Genomic DNA, 17,683 nt, shown 5'->3' on the forward strand with positions numbered 1-17,683 from the left:
TCTGTATTCCTTGGTAGCAATTAATTTGTTTGCAAAATGCAAAAAATATAAAAAATGCAACAGATTTCATGTAAAGCCTATAGCAGTTTTTGGATGACTGTTATTATAAGCCTAAATGATGGCTTGTGACAAAACAATAATTGTAATACCAAATAAGGGTATTTACTTTTTCCAGGAAAAAGAAGAAGCAGAAGGACTATCAGACTCAACAGACAAGTACAAACCATAAGCTGCTTATTCTTATATTATGAATACTGAATAATTTGACAGTATGATGAAAAACACTAACAAAGGGGTAACAGACAACAGAAGTACATAATCACAAAAAAAAGTAGAATAAAGAATGCACACCAGCACTAAATGTTCATTTAGTAGTCAAATGACATCTACAATATATTTGAAAAAAGTACCTGGAGTTTGGCTAGTAAAACAATTACTGTAATTTACACAAGGACAGTGCACAGAAATGTACTGTTTAAGCCATTTTTTCACTATAAAGAGCTCTTGGAAAAATAACATTTTAGAATCCAGCTGAGCTGCATATTAAGGCCATACTCATGGCCCACTACTCCACTTCATCCAATTCAAGATGATTCAAACTTTCAAGAAAAATGTCTCCTCTGACACATATCTAGAAAACCTCAGTGGAGATTGCTAAGCAAGTAGGAAAATGGCTCATTCACCACTGTGCTGTGGAGACACACACAGGAAAATACAAAAGTACTTAGTGTAAGATCTGAAGTCAAAGTTCTAGCCAGCGCTGTGTCATCAAGAGCACAAAGAAAATATCCTCACCTTTGACAACTGTCCTGCTACAATCTGTTAAGTAAGATTAAAATTAATTAATATACGTTTGTGCAGAGAGCACCTTAAATGTCTGGAGAGTCTTTCACCACATATGCCAACATGGTGTGCTCCTTCAACAGCAAGTATTTTGTAAACAAGTATCTTCCCATTCATTTTCTATGTGTCTCCCAAAACAGAAGGCAGCTCAAAAAAACTTGTTCTCAAATCAAAAGTTTAATTTAATATGATATTTTTATTTAGGTTCCCATTTATATGTTCCTTCTTTACCTTCTTCAGTTTAAATGACTTGAATTAGTAGCAAAAATATATACTACTTTTTAAACAGAGTTCTTACTCATTATTATAATTTCAAATATCAGTAACATTCTCACAGGAAACATGACAGAAGACTCTTAGGCCCATTAAAAGAAGTACATCCCAAAGGGAAGTCTCATTGACACCTTTCCTGTGTGAATGCTAGGATTCAACATACCAAAACTAGCATGATTGCAGATTGCAGCATGTGTCATATTATCAAACATCACCACTATCTTGTATGCTGGATTTCTATTTTTAATACAACTGTGGAATGATCCACATTTAACAGTGACAGCCCTCTCCTTAGAGATGAGAAATGCATACAGATTCCTTTGGGCAAAGGAAACTGAATGTTGGTAAGAGCCCTCTTCAAAAATCAACTGCTTAAGCAGGTACTGACATGACTATCCTGACAAATTCTGCTAAATTTTTCATCCCAAAAACTTTTTCCAACAAGCATTCAACTTTTAAACACATGAGGTTTACATTTGAGATAAAACAGTCCATCTAGATACAGTTTTATTGCACTAACTGGGCATTTCTAGTACATTGGACTAGCATATTAAAACCATGGCGTAAACATGTTTCACCCAATACACAGTAAAAAGCCAGTTTTCCTCACAGCAACTTTAGACACCTGCTGCTCAGACACTGATGAGACCATGATGTAAATTTAATTTTTCCTCTGGAAAATAAAACAACTGGATATCAACTCATAACTGAAATGAGTTCTAAAAGTTTTCTCAGGGGCTGGCTAAGGTATAACAGTTAGTTCAGAGAAGTTGGATAGACTTCATATCTTTTTCCCTAGCAAAAAATATATTTCTTAAGCTTATTTTCACTTTAAAAAGTTTGAAGACTTTAAAGACAACAAAATAATTCCCCTTCCTCCAAATCATAAAACAATAGATTATGTACAAACCTTTTTTCTCCTGAACAAGAACAAAACAAGGTGCAATAAAAGATTGCTTATCAGTTAAGTACTTTATTTTGTACTTTAGAAGATTATGCTAAGGTTGTAATATAACACTCAAAGGAAAACTACATAAACAAAACATTAACTCTGTAATCTGCATTAACTCTGTAACAGCAATGTTGCTATTCAAATGTCATGCCAATTTTGCCATTAGGAGCCATTCAGCTGAAATGCTTCTCCTGGAATCCCAGGCACTGCTCTCCTCTAGCACCCCACTCACTCCTGCGCCCAGAGAGACAATGATCCATGCTTCAAAACCTTTTGTTTCTCTGGGAAGATGAAATGGCTATTTTCCAAGACTTAATACAGGAAAGAAAATCTGTTTTGCATTCTTCATTATACCACAAACATACATGTGCATCCAGGGGTGAGGTATACTTTCTCTGTATTACAAGGCTTTTGTTTGGTTCTTCCTTTTTGTCTAGCATAGCAGCTCTACCAGTTCTGCCCTTCTATACTGATGTGCTTCAAAGCCTCACCTCTTCTCCACTTCCAACAGAAGCTCTTCACTCAGTGGCCTCAAAAAATTAACAAGTCATCTTTATGTGACAAGTCATCTTTATGTGACCCATTGCAGGCACATCTGCAACAAACAGTAAGCATTTCCCAAATGTAAATCAGGAATATGGGGAGTACAACAAGGCTTTGAATATTAGGTTGTACTGCATAGTTCAAATGCAATTTCCTTACTTGCTTATCCTTTTGTTAGCACTAGAGGTTACAGACACACCCTTTCATAGATGGCCCTCCAGAAATTGCTTCTGAGAATCAAGCAATTACAATGCTATTTCTGGCTTTTAAATAACCCTTTTCTTAAAAAAGAACAGACTTTCCTTCCTCTTTCACCTGTAGTGCATGAAAGGAGCAAGCCCTGGTTACTCAAGACAGTTGTCCTATGCATCAAACACCCATCACCATGGTGTCACCCATGAAGAAGAACAAGGTAGTTATCATCAATCACCAAAATCTGTCTCCTTGAGAAGGCTGACTCACAGCAAGCCACAAACCTACAGATTTAAGCTGAGCTTGCCTTCTGATATAGCACAGACTGCAATACTGAAAAACAGAAAGGGGATGGATAGGAAGAATGAGACTTGGCACAAACTACATAGCCTGCTTTGCTATACAGGCCTTTGTAATTGCCCAAACACCTCCATGTGTTTGCATAAACATTCTATGGTCGGGGATTTGCACTCACCTCCGTTCTCCACAAGACAAACAAACTAAACAGAGTAATTAGCTTCTGATTAAGTAAATAGGGTTTTCCGTTTCCATTAGTAGCTCATAAAGGCAGACACTAATATGAACACCACTCAGGTCATGGCCCAGTGGTGACAGTTTTACAGTCAAGCCAACACAGGTTCCACTGCTACAGCAAACATCAGTCAAATTCCCTGGTAGGACAGGCACAAGTTCACACAACTATGCTGTTACAGGCTATGGTAAGAACATTCAAGGCAAGTCACTCAGACTTGCCCAAGCAGTTAATTAGAACTTCTCACAACAAATCCCATCCATATTTAACAGAGATATCCAAAAATAAACAAGGGGTTTGGTTTGCTAGAACAGATTCTCCTTCAAAATATCTTGACATAACACCTATTCAAGTTACAAGTGACAAAGTGCAGTCTACAAGAGATACCTAATTGGGCTAGCAACCTGCTCATGGTTGTATTCTTGTTTCTGGACCAGGAAAGCTGCTCATGGTTGTATTCTTGTTTCTGGGCCAGGAAAGCTTTAGAGACTTTCTTTTCTTTCTTATCGTGTACCCTCACCCTACTCTATCAGTCTTTGGTTGTCTCAAAAATCTGCCTTCAGAAATAATTTGAACCATGCAACTTATTAGTAGCCACATGAACATACAGCATGAAATCAGTCACTTTATTTAAACTGTCAAACATCCAGCTGGTTAAAAAGCACCACAGGGGCATGGCTTCAATAATAACCTCCTATGACTCACCTACGGAACACACTTCAGTCTTAACTTATTTGAAGAAATGGACAAATAACCAACGTGAGAAAACAAAGGTAGGATTAATATTACTTTGACTGCATTTACATACACATACAAATGTCCAAGGAAGTAATCTTTTTACAGTAATTATTTGTAGCTTACTTTCCCTTCCCTGATTTTAACAGTTAAACACAGAGACTGAGTACCCATCAGCCTTCATCCCATGGCTTGTCCTTCAGAAGAATTCAGTGTGGAAAATGGTTGTTTTTTTTTTTCTTTTTGAGTATTTCTTCAAACCATAATTTATGAATTGGTGTTTAATTATCTCAGACATTTAGATTACTCTTTTTATTTCAAGAAATCTAATTTGGTGGATGAAGAACATGAAAGCATAATTTTAATCAATCTCCCTTGAAACTTCTTAAAATAACACTAGCTGATGACTACTCACAAGATAGTAAGCTATTTCCCTCTTCTCAGCTGCATTTATCTTTGTGAAATATTTGTTGGAATACCAGTGACAAACCGTAATAACATAAAGCAAGTAAATATAGCTCAAGTTACAGTGCACTGAAAAATACTTCTAATCTCCTTTTTGTCACTCAAATCACACCTAACTGTAATGATTTCCAAATGCTATGGTCTATTACCAGTGGCTTTCCCACAGAAGCAACATCAATCTAAAGAATAGGTTTAAGACAAGGACATTCTTTCAGCAACCTACCAGAACTATCGAAGAATAGTACAGTAGGTCATTTATTTGAGCTATAACCACGTGAGCCAAATTTATCAAGTTAAGAAAATACATTCTTTAAGCATTAAATGCCATAAATCATGGGAGAGCATTCTGCCTATGGCCTTTGTCAACTTTTAGTTATGTCATGTTACCAACAGACTGCCAAAGCAGAGTGCAACTGATAGCACACAGCATGTCTGAGTACAGCCTATTTTTAGTCTGCAATTCAATCAGCACTCTTACAATGGCAAGGATTAAAGTCCAAGAGAGCCACGGTGCTGTATATAGGCCAATGCAATTACATGTTGAAACACGTTGAGAGAACATGGTGGCAAACTGGAGTCAATGTAGGGAGCAGCAGCACCAGGCAGGCAGCTGCTCCGTGGTTGCTGATGTCTTTACTGGCAGAGCCCACACTCCCATCTCACCCATCTTTGTTAACAGACCACAAAGGAAAACATTAAAACAAATGGCAGTTTTACGGCAATTCCTTTCAATATGATTTACCACTTATGAAAGACAGACAACATTTTGGCAATCTTGAAAATCAATATCCTTCTACCTTCATTCAGAAGCTTTTAGCTTTGCCAATTCTGAGCAGCCTCCTTCAATCCTGCCTGAGAATGCTGCCAATGAAGAGACAACTCCATCCTCATTCTGGCTCTCCTGAACTCTTGTGCTGAGGTAGCAGTTGCAACATTTGCAAGGATGCTTTTAAATAGCTGTCTTTCGTAACACCGAAAAGAAAAATTAAGATTTTTTCAATATATTTTTACACATTCAAGTGCTAAATCTCAATTAAAAATGTTACACTCTTGCTGTGCTTTTAATCTTCAGGAGTCACATTTTTGGGCTTTTCCCATCCAACTATACAGACATATTTTTAATTTTTTTTTAAATGAACCTTGCTGTGCAACAAGGACCAGACTTATAGGACCTATAGGACTTAATGCTTTGAAACTATCAAAACAAAAACAGGTGACACCACAATGCAATCACTTATTCTCTAGGACATAGTTAAATGATTCATCACACAGTAAAGACTTTTGTACACTAAAACTATGGCTGAATACTAATCAATGATGTGAGGAAGCTTACAGCTGTGTTCCATTACCAGTTTCCCAGGACCAATAATTTCTTTTGATATAGCCTCTGAAAAGTAGCCTAAACAGTGTCGTATTCCTCTTAATCTTTATACAAATGATCATTAGGAAACACTTCCTTCAAACCCCTTGATTAAAGAGAGAAAAATACTAAAATGAACACGTACCTATTCTGAGGACTTTCAAGCTAAACACATATAAACTATGGGCACATCTAATTAGCGAAGAAAGAATTCTATACCTTGAGATAATTCTCTCCATTATAACAAGCTCTCAGATTTCAAAATTACTACAGGTTGTCATTTCTCCAAAGGGCACATTTTTGAACACTGATCACTTTTTTTTAGCAAAATTAAAGAGAAAATGAAGGCACCAAAATCCAGATTCAGAGTCTCTAAACAAGAAGTTCAAAAACTCGAAGATATGGGCACACCCCAGGCTTGACATAAACTCACATTGATAACTTGTGGCTTTTCATCCACAATTCAAAACTAAACAAAAGAAACCAAAACATTAAGAAAACAAAAAAAACCTAAAAGCATAATTCAGCAACATCTGAACTGAGACACCCATTTTAAGCCTCAGAAACTACACTTTTTAACTTCTAGAAGATGAGGAATTTCTTCTACCACTTTCCCCCACAACTCTCAGCTTTGTCAGAAAAATGAGTCATTTTTCTTCCCAGACAAGGCTCAGTCTAGAAGAAGCATAACAACAGTAATACACACACAAGGCAGAGTAACATCCAGTAACACCACCACACAGTAGCTGAAACAATACTGCAGACAAATTGACTTTTTAATTAAGCTAAAAAAAACCCAAAAATTGAAATCAGCATCTAAACATGAACACATTACTGTCTACAAGGCAAGTATAACAAATCTAAGTGCATTAATTGCAGTTATTCAAGCTCACTTCTGTGCAAAAATAAGAGGGACATAACAAGTAAAATAATGAGCAATACTACAGTATAAAGTGAAGGCTGTATATAAGACACTACAGGAGTGCTCGGGTCCCAGGCAAACACAACTGTGAATACTAAACTCAGAAGGGCTGCATTTCTGTCTGCCTTGTGTAGTCACAGACAAAAACACCTCATGTATTATAATCAAACCAGAACAAAAAAATTCACAGTAAGATGAGAGTCCTTCAGCTGTGACCAGCAATGATCATTGCAATACATTAATCATTTAGAATGCTCATACAGGATAAATCAGTCATGTCTGTCTGAAATAAAATACACTGCTTTTCTACCTGTGAATGAAGCCTGCCTGCCTTACTTGTTATCACTGGGATTACAGGTTGCTTGCATTTATAACTGAAGCTCAAATCAACTAGTAGCATGTTAGAGGACTTGAAAAAGAATGATGAAAAAACTAAAATAACACATGTAGAGACTAAAAAGCACAAACACTGTAATTTAGCAGCACCTTTTCTTCCTCACTAACACATTTTGTTTACAAAACACCTATTTTCAAATCACATTACAATTTCCTATAAAGATGCCTTAAGGTAGGAGTGTGATGAAATGTGCCTCATGAGGGGGACTTCTGAAATTCAGAAAACCTTAGGACTGGCACAGTTTCATAACAAGACATACATGAATCTGCATTTCCTTGGCACTCACAACTATAAAGCTCCCCCATCCCTACACCTTTTTGAAGGTGACCAACTTTAACAAAAATAAGCAAACCCAAACCAAAACACAGAGAAAATCCTCCAAATTCACTTACTTTTTATAGACAATAGTCAGACAATGAGGTCCTGCCTGCCTGTGAGACAGGGAAGCATAGAAAAAAATCTTACAATTTTAGGAATCTGAAACAGGTATCCTAAATTCTCTGCCTAGCAAACCTAGAAGGGTCTTCCATAACAGAGACACCAAGACCTCCTTTAAAGAGGGCAGAGGACTCAAGATTTTCACAAGCCAAGTCCCTCACAATGCTAGAGCTGAAGGGGAAAATAACAACCCTTTGTGTGTGGAGTCAAAGGTCATGCTCCAGGGCCAGCTGCTGCAGTATGGGAATAAACAGAGCGTAGATATGTGGTTTTTTCTGATTTCTTCACTACCCGTAAAATACCAAGTCTTTCCAAGTACTACAAATCTATTAATGTCTACTCCCTAGCTAGAATGGGTTTATCACTGGCACTTAAAGCAAACTCAAAACCTTAATTCCACACTGAGAAAAAACAGACACAAGACCCCATTTGTCATTTCACTAGCACAGATGAGACTCCTGTTGGTCTCCTGATTGCATACTCCACTATTACGTTCTTTCCTTGCAAGCCTTGCAGTAATGAAACAAAAAAGTAGACACAATGTGCTTTTGCAACTAGCTTTACCTGGCATGTGACAATCAGATAAGCAACCTGGCTGGCACAGCTGTGAGAGCTACAAGAACCCTCTTTGCCAGCCCCCAAATCCAGGTGGTTCAAACTGAACACACAGAGAAAGCCCACCAGAGAGAATCCAGGGACTTCATCTTCTCCTTGTCAATAACAAAGCCATCCAAAAAAAAACCTAAACACAAAACCCACACACACCTCACCAGCAGTTGGTGCAGCTACTTTACCTCCAACGCTGCTACTTGTGGCTGCAATAGCATATTTACAATTCTAAAGAAAATACTTATTTTCTCAATTTCACTTACATAGGTTTCAGGGCTCATTAGCAAACCTGAAGCAACTAGCTTCAAGGAACTGCACTGAATTGTCTCTCATTTTTATTTTTTAACCAATGAAGTTACTTAAAATTATCTTTAACTGGCACAGTCTGTAGCTTCTAGAAGAGAAGACAACACAGAAACCAAGATGAAAATAAACTTACTTTCTTTCCTAAATAGGGCAATACAAGCTATCTGTAAGTGCATTTTATTCCAATATAATCATGCATGCTGTGTACAAGAGGAAGAGCGTATTGCTTTATCTGTATCACTAGAGTTAAAGCAATACAACTGCACAAGATACAGCTTACTACTTTTGTGGCTGATGAACTTAAACCTTCAAGCCATACACAACCCTCCACTACTGCATGTAATCACACATATTTGACTTTACTTTGTGTTACATCTTGTTTATTTATGCAGCTTCTTCATAGCATTCTGATACTAAGAGTTTAATTGTTAATAAACACAAGAGTTTATTTGTTAGTAAACACAAGACAACACTGTCTGTTTCATTTTTTCAAGTATATATATTTTGTCATATAAACACCTCCAGAACTACAACTACAAGAAGACCAAGCTGCTTTTCCAGTCACCCCAATCCTTTCTGTTCAGCCTAACAATCATTACCATGTAAAATGATGACCAATATGACCAAAAGATTAATAATAATGTACTGCCCACATTTAATGATAGCAACTAGGCACGCAGGAGCAAAATTAGCAATTTTCCAGGATTTTGTGGAATAAAATAAAAAAATATCCTCCTCACAAAACAGCTAGAGGGTCAGTTGAGAAGTATGACTACTGAAGTCAAGTAGTCATACTGAAAGCAAAGGAAAAGGTCTAAACCTTTTTTTTTTTTAAAGCATCCTTAAAATGCTGGGAATGACAGAATTACTTCTTTTTAACTTGGACATTGGAAACTGCAAGGCATTTTTGTGGTATATATGTGTTAAGCTGATGATGTGGACAGTGAACTTCCAAGTCTTCAATAGTTTCATATGCCAGATAGTTGCAGATGTTTCTAGGTAGCTAGGCCTACTAGAGAGCTCACTGCTACTATTGTCCCAACTTGTTCCACTGCTAAAAATATGTAACAACATTCCTTGTGTCTTATTAATAACTGCAATACAATATAAAGTTAATATTAATATAACGGAATCCAGGTTGTGTGGAAAGTGATGACAGAGGTGTAAGTAGCTGGCACTCTTTCCTCTGAGCTGGTAATGAAGTAATATCTTAGCACATGGGTTCAGCCTACTGAAGCAGCATTTACCCAAGGAGCTGTATAGCCCCAGCCCAGACCACTTTTTTTCACTCAAAAAAATAAAATATCTTTTGAAAGAGTAGCAGTACCAACCTGTCCTGGCTGAATTCCAGCCAGAGAAATGGACTGTAAAACCAAGTAGGGTTGTCACCAGTGACAATGTGATGGATGAGTGAGTTACAGCCTGGCTGCCTTGCATACATTTGCACAAAGGTTGTAACACTCATCATCCCAACCCAGAGAGTGAGATCAGACAGAAAGAAAAGAGATTCTCATTTAGACCCTAATTACTGGCAAGTTAGGATGGCTAGGTGGATGCACTAGGAAGTGAAAACTCTTCTAAAACATTGTGAGAACTTCTGCTCTTATTTAGAACGCAGGAAGAAGAGGAAATTGCGATATGCCAGGTCCTACATCACTGACTATTCCTTTACCAACATAGATATGAACTGCAGCCATCCTAGTTTCTTGCTCAGCTAATCCACTAGTAATCTTTACACAAGAAGAATTTGGATAAAATGAGGTATCGACAAACTGGTTTTAAGTGCAAGCATCAAAATTTGGAATTGCAAGTACGAGATTTGTGGTAGGATAAATCAAGGTCAGACTTCTTCCTATTAATCTCCTTTCTTTGAATAAGAACTTCCAGGAAACACAGTGTGATGCAAGTTTCCAAAGGCTGCATCTGACCAATCTGTGATCTAAAAATTTAGTGGAATCCTGAGAACTACCAGTGCACTCACTCCTGTCATTCCAGACATGGAGTTCTACGAAGGCTCTTGAGTAATGATCAGCCAAACTCAGTGACCTGCAAGAGAGGTGTCAAAGTCAGGAACTGAATCTCTGGGATTTTACAACATAGCTTTTAAGCCTGGATCAAACAACTGAACTGAACTGCAACTTGTCCAAACCATAACTTGTCAGAAGAACCTTGCAAGAACTTCAAAGTCATCTTACCTTAAACTGCCAGAGGTAAACCCAGGCATTTGACAATTACTTTGTATCTGTTCTACGGCAATTTCTTCTCCTTTGAAGGTCCACATGCAGAAGACAGTCAGCTGGTGGAGACTGAGAAGCTTTTCACAGTTGTGCTTTAGGGCAGGTGTTTATACTCCCCCAGAAAAGTGTGCTTCAACAGGACTCATATGCAGCTTGTGCTGTCAAGTCAGGAGACAGAGCAGTATCCTATCCCACTCTGCCCTCATAAATAATTCCCTATAAAATTCAAGCACACATGTCTGCTACAGGGTAAATCTCCTGAAGCACAGGAATTTGTCAGCTCCAGAAATACTTGACTAGAGTCAGAATACTTTGGAAACCTTTTGGAAAAAAACTTTGTGTTAAATCCCCTCTTCTCTCGAAGGATGAAAAAAGGCTGATGTCCACCTGCTTCAGGCAGAATATGAAAGACTTATGTGTCTTGACAGCCCTCAACTACAATACTTCCCAGTCCTCAGCAGCAACACTTGCAGAAGATACCAGCCAGTTTTCCTTAGGTGTGGGTTCATTTTCGCTGGGAACATGACAATATTCCAGTTTCCATCTTCTATTCTTCAGCTCCCATTAGCAACATAATTACTAACTCAAAAATGCTCTCTTGAGAGAACAGCTGCTCTTTACCAGTACCTACATCAGGATCAGGATTCAAACCATACTTCTTTTTCTGCCTAGCATCTGTGGACCAATGCATTATTACTTAATGCCAAGGAAACCCATGGAAGAGGAGCCAGCTGGTAGGCTTACTGCTCTCAGAAAACCTGAGGCTGCTGCCAAGGTATAGCCTGGCACTGAGTTCAATGCCAGAGCTGAGCTCCATGCCAGGACACAACCAGTGGAACTATTCCTGCTATCAGTTTACATCACACCATGCCTCAGAGTGAGCCCTGGCTTAAATGTAGGGCTAAATCACAGCAGCTGAAGACGGAAACGTGGATGGCTTCTTTATGAATGAAACTCCCAAATCCCTCTAGCGCTCACTGGATTTATTTGCTTATACCACTGTTTTCTGAATGACACTGTTCCTAATTACAAATTCTTGTAAGGCATTTAAACACAGAAGTTGCCTCCAGTTTTCTCAGAGGGAATAGGAGATCAAAACAATTATCCTTACGGCACTATAACTCTCCTTTATGCCATCTCCACCAGTACCCCATATGCATGGAAGGATTTTTTGTTGCTTTCCATTGTTACACAAAGTATTTCAATTACGTTTTCATGATAAGTTAGGCAGTGTGATGTCCTATATAATTGTAAAGATATATTTCTTACAGAGGTGCCCCAACACTGAACACTACCGTGGCATGTGAAAACAGACTATGGCAACATACTCAGCATGGTGTAATTATGTGAATAAGTTATAATGAAGAAGATCTCTAAAAAAAGCACACCACTTGACATTGGCCATGTATATATAGCTACTCTCCTGAGCGACCCTATGTCAGCAAGTTATAAGTATCAAGTAACTCAAAGCAATTCAAAACCAACAAACCCAATGTACTGAATTAGATTCAAAGAGAATTATTGGCATAGGGCCTGAGCCACAAATTTAGACCCAGTTCTGAGTTTTCCCAAGGTTCACAGAAATGGGCAAAAGGGACATCTGAAGTCAGAGTCCAAACTAGATCCAATTCTACTTCATACAACAGACAGTAGGAGTGACCTAAAATCCTCATGAGCAATAAAAGCCAAATTCAAAATGGCACCTTAGGCAGCCAAATCAATATAGGCAAACCACAAAACTCTGCAACGTGGCATAGATACTCAGCAAGAATTTGTAAATGTGGCTAAAAATACTGTAACAGAATTTGTAGTGCTTCATTGTACCGTCAACTAGGATGGTGTGTTATCATCTAGGACCAAATCGCTCATAACCATGGGGATAGCTGAAACAAGCATTACTGATGGCAGTGCCCTGCCCCATGAGGCTCAGTGTGAATGCCAGACAGAACTGAGCACAACCCAATGAACAACAAGCTGCTGTATCCAGAGATATGGATGTAGAGAAAAGTATGTGCACAGAGAGAAGCAGGGGAAAAAACAGGGAGGAGGATAAAATTAGGCACCCAATTCCAAGTGAAAGAAAGATTACAGAGACTCTTTTCAGTTTTCCCTATCAAACCGCTCAGGTGCTCTACGTTATTCAGGGTAGTAAAGACCATCCCAAACATTATTCTCAGAACTCAGTTTCTTAACTGAGTCCCAGTGAGCCTGCATAAGGACCTAAAAACTTTGCTGATCAGAAGACAGTGTATAGATCTAAACTTGCATCCAAACTCAAGTAAAAGTGTGAGATTAAAGAAAAGAAGCAGTAAAACCAACATGCAAAATTGAGTTGTACTTTCAAAGAACTAGAGTGAAGAAATCCTGCTCTTTGGAATGAAGCTAGAACATCTGTTGGTTACAAAAAAGCTACTAATGACATACTATGACAGGTCCAAATGTCAAAGCATTTTTTGTTTACTTTTTAAATGGTTTTCTTAATAATTGTTTATAATGTTTAACTTACAATGACTTGCAGTATACAAGTTGTTTTACTAACTACAAAAATACCACTGTCACTACACTGTCGTCATTACTAATTTCAAGACAGCAATGGCGAAATCTGACCCCACTGAAGTGAGCTGGATTCCTGACACTGACTTCATCCTATCAAGTACATCCCACAGTGGTACATCATCTAAAAGATGTGCAAATCATCCAGTGGAGCAGAGGCAACAAGCTGGCAGCTCTGTTCAGAGAGTAAGTGAATGTTCACCCAAGTCAAGAGATGGCAGCTTAAAACTTGCTGGAAAAAAGCCTAGCACTGATCACTCAAACCTGCTGGCAAAAACACCTCCAAGTTTATAAAACTTCAGAAATTATTTAAACATTGGTGTTCCTATGCATTTCATCATTGTCATCATAGAAAGGCTTGGGTTGAAAGAGACCTTAAAGTTCCAACACTCCTGCCATGGGCAGGGACACCATTTGAGGTAGAAACTCCTAGGTTTGTTTCCAGAGATATTGCTCTAGCCACCGTGATGATACTAAATGGACCCTCAATCCATTAGCTCACCAATTTTCAAAGTAATTAATCAATCAAACCTTGGATGCCTCAATGTAAATGGACACCTGAATTTCAACCTATGCTCTGCTTTGACAGCTGCATTCCTCCAAGATCAGAATTTGCCCTGATCTCTAGGTGAAATGGATCAAAATTCTTCTTAGCCAAATAATGTGGTGATCTGGTCTTGAGGAAAGGCTGCAGAAAGAATATGCCCACCTCCCAAAAAAAACCCCAAAAATAAAAACCCCAAAAAAACCCAAACCAAACCAAAACAAAAAAAAAAAAAAAAAAACAGAAGAAAGCAACACAAATCAGTTTATTTTACAGAATTACAGGTACAAAGATTACAAAGATGTAATGCCAAACACAGAAATGCTGCTCTAACTTCTAACTGCAAGTGCAAACACGGAACTATGCTTTCATTATGATGAATAAAGGTAAACAAGTCTAATCAACCAACCCTTTTTTTTTTACCTTGTAGCAGCCAAGAGATAGCCAAGAGACATAATTAAGGCAGAAAGAGGCAGCTCTGCAAACACAAAGGTAACTGTAACCATGTAAGCAGATTTCAATGAGCTTGCCTACACCCTCACAACTGAAACAAAGTATTTGGAAGAGCCAGAACCTCAGATTAACAACTCACTGGGCCAGGACTTGCCTCTAGCAGAGCAGCTATCTTTCAATAGCCGGGTTTACAGCACCTCTAGAGACACAGGCCATCTCCCACCCCAAGTCTGCAAGTCCACTTTCCAAATATTAATTAAACTTGAGAAATGCTGCACACAGAAAGACTGGGCAGGAGGGAAGCATATACAAGTGGCCATGGATTTTGGCTGGCTCTTAGGACACTAAACCAAGTTGGTGGTGGTGTTAGTATAAAAAGTTACAAAAATTTCCCAGGGAAGTATTCAAACCAAAACAAAACATAACAAAGTGAAATATCTCTGAAAATGAAGTTGAATTAACTCTAAATCCAGATTTAAAACTATCTCTTTATTTACTTCATTAGGCGTCAGAATCCATCTTGCCTTTCTTTTAATTAGCTCTAACTCAAAAAAAAAAAAAAAAAAAAAGCCTCCCATGAAAACAATGGGACCACTCTCTGAATTGGGGACGACTGAGCACATGAAAACAGAATTGACCCAGCGCACCAAGAGCTTCCAAAGTTTTTGTGCTTTAGGCAGAGCTCTGTTCACTGGATGCTGTATCCTTGGCAACTATTATGTGAGGAAACCGTTCTACAAATGCAAAACTTCTGTCTGCTCCATGAGCTTTTCTCTGAAATGCTTTTATGGGGTTTTGGATATCCTTAAATCTAAGGGGACACACAGCCCTTTGTCATCTTTCCGCAGGCTCCCATGAGCATAATACAACAAGTGATGTTAAGAGAGTATTTTCCTCCCACTTCATCACAGAGCAAATAAAAGTTTTACAACTTCTACTTTGTAGAAAAAAAGAAAAAACGTAGGCATTTTTTCCTTTCTTCTTCAGTGCACTCTGCAGAACTAATGTGCAGATACAAGGTAATAATGAGAGGACATTATTATTATGTCAATCAATGGCATTGCTTTGAAAACTAAAAATTCAAGGATAATGCTCGGGTGCCTGATTTCAAGGGCAGGGCTACAAATGCCAGCATATGTATTAGAAGAAGCATGCAAGAAGAGATAGGTGAGACTTGACAAGGGCCATGCTGCAGTTCTTCGCAAGAGGGACTAGTAGCACCGATTGTTTCAAGGGCAGCAGACGCTGCTATTTTTACAAAGCCCCGGCTGGGACTGCCTGGCTCATTAAACCTCACCAGGCAAAGCCCGAGTCCTGCCGGCGCGACCGTGCCCGGCCGGCCCGACACAGCACCTTATCCAGCAGTATCCCCGGATACCCAGACAACGCTAAGCCAAGGACAGGCACCGAGTCCTTGATACCCAACTTGGCCTTTGGTTTGATGAGGTTCTTCTTTCTCCTAGGGAAAGAATGAGGCAGCTACAGCTAAAGCAGAGGGGGTAGCCGCCCTTGAGAGCGTTTGGGAACGCAGGAGAACAGCAGAGGGAACCCCTCCGCCGTCCCGCGGGGCCTCTCCCCAGGACTTACAGAGATGCCCATACAGCCGGGGCGAGAAATAGCGCCGGCGGAGGCACGGGAGCCGGCGGGCGGCCCCGGGCGCGGAGCCCTGGCTGCCGCCCCGCGGGGGCCGGGGCCGCCCGCCCGCCGCTGCCGGGCGCTTGCGGAGAGGCCGCTGCCCTCCGCCCGCTGCCCCCCCACTCGCAGCCCCTGCCCTCCCCGGTACCTTCTGCGGGGCGCGGAGGAGGCGGTGCACCCCGGCCAGCTGGGTGGCGAGCGGGATGTCCTCCCGGAAGGTGTACAGCGGCGGCCGGGTGGGCTCGGGGAAGTTGGTGCTGTTGAAGGGGTCGGTGTCATCCAGCAGCTGCACCCGGCACACCAGCGTGGCCATGGCGCATCCATGCACCGCCGCGGCCGGGCGCGGGCGGGGAGCGGCACCCCCGAGTCACCGGCACCGAGGCGCTGCCTGCGAGCGGCGCTCCCTTCCCCGGCGCAGCCTGGCCGGCCGCCGGCAGCCTCTGCCCCCGGCTCCCCGAGCGAGAGCCGGCCGCCTCACAGCCGCCGCGCCTCGGGGAGGCTGCCCATGGCCCCTTCCCCGCCGGGATCCGCGAGTGCGAGCGCGCTTCAGGCCGAGCAAGGAGGAGGCGGCGCCGGAGCCGCGGGGCGCGGGCAGAGCGCCGCCCCGCCTCCCGCGAGGCCAGGGGAGCTCCCCGCGCCCCAGCGGGAAGGGAGAACGCTTCCCGGGATACCCCCGCCTCCGCCGCCGGGCCCGCGGCACGGAGACACGCACCGAGAGGGAGAGAGAGAGGGACGGGGGCCAGCCGGCCCGCCGGCCGCGCCCGCTGCATCACCCTTGGCTCCCGGCAGCAGGGCGCGTGTACTGAGCTCGGTGTTGCTGTCACAAACATCCCAGATGTCCTGAATCTTCAGTGTAATATTTACCCCGTTCCAAATAAAAGCTGTAAAAAAAAAAAAAACCGCTTAAAAAAAAAGCGGCGGCGGCAGCTCCCCCATTCCCGGCCGCTGCGCGCCGAGCGGGCAGCGGGAATGCCGTGGCCGGCACGCGCAGCCCCTGTGAAGTTTTAGAAACTGCCCTGTCATGTGGGTATTCTTTAGAAACTGCCCTGAAATGTGGGTATTCGACACAAGATCGTTCTTCTGTATTTGTACTAAACCCTTTCTGCCATTAGGATTGTGCATACCCGGGGTTCGTCTGGCTTCCCAGAGCATAGGGCCTGGGCAGGCTTCCCATCCCGGACAGGGGACTGCCTGTCTTTGCATCTTGGCTCTCTCTTGCCTTAGGCCTGCTCTTTCTTGCTTTCAGGGGAAAATGGGGACAAAGTACCAAGCCCCTGGGTGGGCACTGTGCTCTTTGCTCTTGGAGGTGAATCTGCACTCTGTCTGCAACCTCATGGCTGGGGATTCAGGATGCACACCCTGGTCTTCACTCTTGGGGGCACAGGGTGCAGGAAAAGAGCAGTGAAATAATTCACAGGCGAAATACAGAGAATAAAGGGTCTCACCTGTGGGAATGACTGCTTTTGCACAGGCTGAGTATGTGCCCAAGGGGTTGCTTTAAAGCCATGGTTTATAGCCTTTCATCCTTGCCTTCTGTGGGGCAAGACCTGAAGCACTGCGAGAACTGGGGGATTTACCACAGAAATGCGTCTTAGGCAAGAAAGTATGACCTCTGGATCATAGTGTTTGCATGAAGCAACTGTTTCCTCCCAGAATGATTACTGGCTTGGGAGTATTTGTCAGAACTGAGACAA

At 41.3% G+C, this 17,683-nt stretch overlaps 2 protein-coding genes across 12 annotated transcripts in view; one reads left to right on the forward strand and one right to left on the reverse strand.

Annotated features, from left to right (window-relative positions):
• The window catches only part of FHOD3 (formin homology 2 domain containing 3), a 372,220-nt gene extending 355,636 nt beyond the window's left edge, over positions 1 to 16,584 (reverse strand). For all 11 annotated transcript variants that reach the window (XM_039698711.1, XM_039698710.1, XM_039698704.1 and 8 more), the window contains exon 1: positions 16,138 to 16,584. In XM_039698711.1, the coding sequence (XP_039554645.1) occupies positions 16,138 to 16,302 (165 nt within the window). In that variant the 5' untranslated portion in view covers positions 16,303 to 16,584. The remainder of the gene's footprint in view (positions 1 to 16,137) is intronic.
• Positions 16,312 to 16,833, forward strand: LOC120497353 (skin secretory protein xP2-like). Its single transcript, XM_039698717.1, has one exon. It carries the CDS (start codon positions 16,312 to 16,314, stop codon positions 16,831 to 16,833), a length of 522 nt encoding a protein of 173 aa, XP_039554651.1.
• Positions 16,834 to 17,683: the final 850 nt, after the last annotated feature.

This window comes from Passer montanus, unplaced genomic scaffold (assembly GCF_014805655.1).
Source record: "Passer montanus isolate IOZ18808 unplaced genomic scaffold, ASM1480565v1 scaffold129, whole genome shotgun sequence".
NCBI lineage: Eukaryota > Metazoa > Chordata > Aves > Passeriformes > Passeridae > Passer > Passer montanus.

What these genes read in the sequence shown, in the direction of transcription:
- LOC120497353 (XM_039698717.1), top strand. Translation starts at nt 16,312, where the DNA reads ATGCACCGCCGCGGCCGGGCGCGGGCGGGGAGCGGCACCCCCGAGTCA.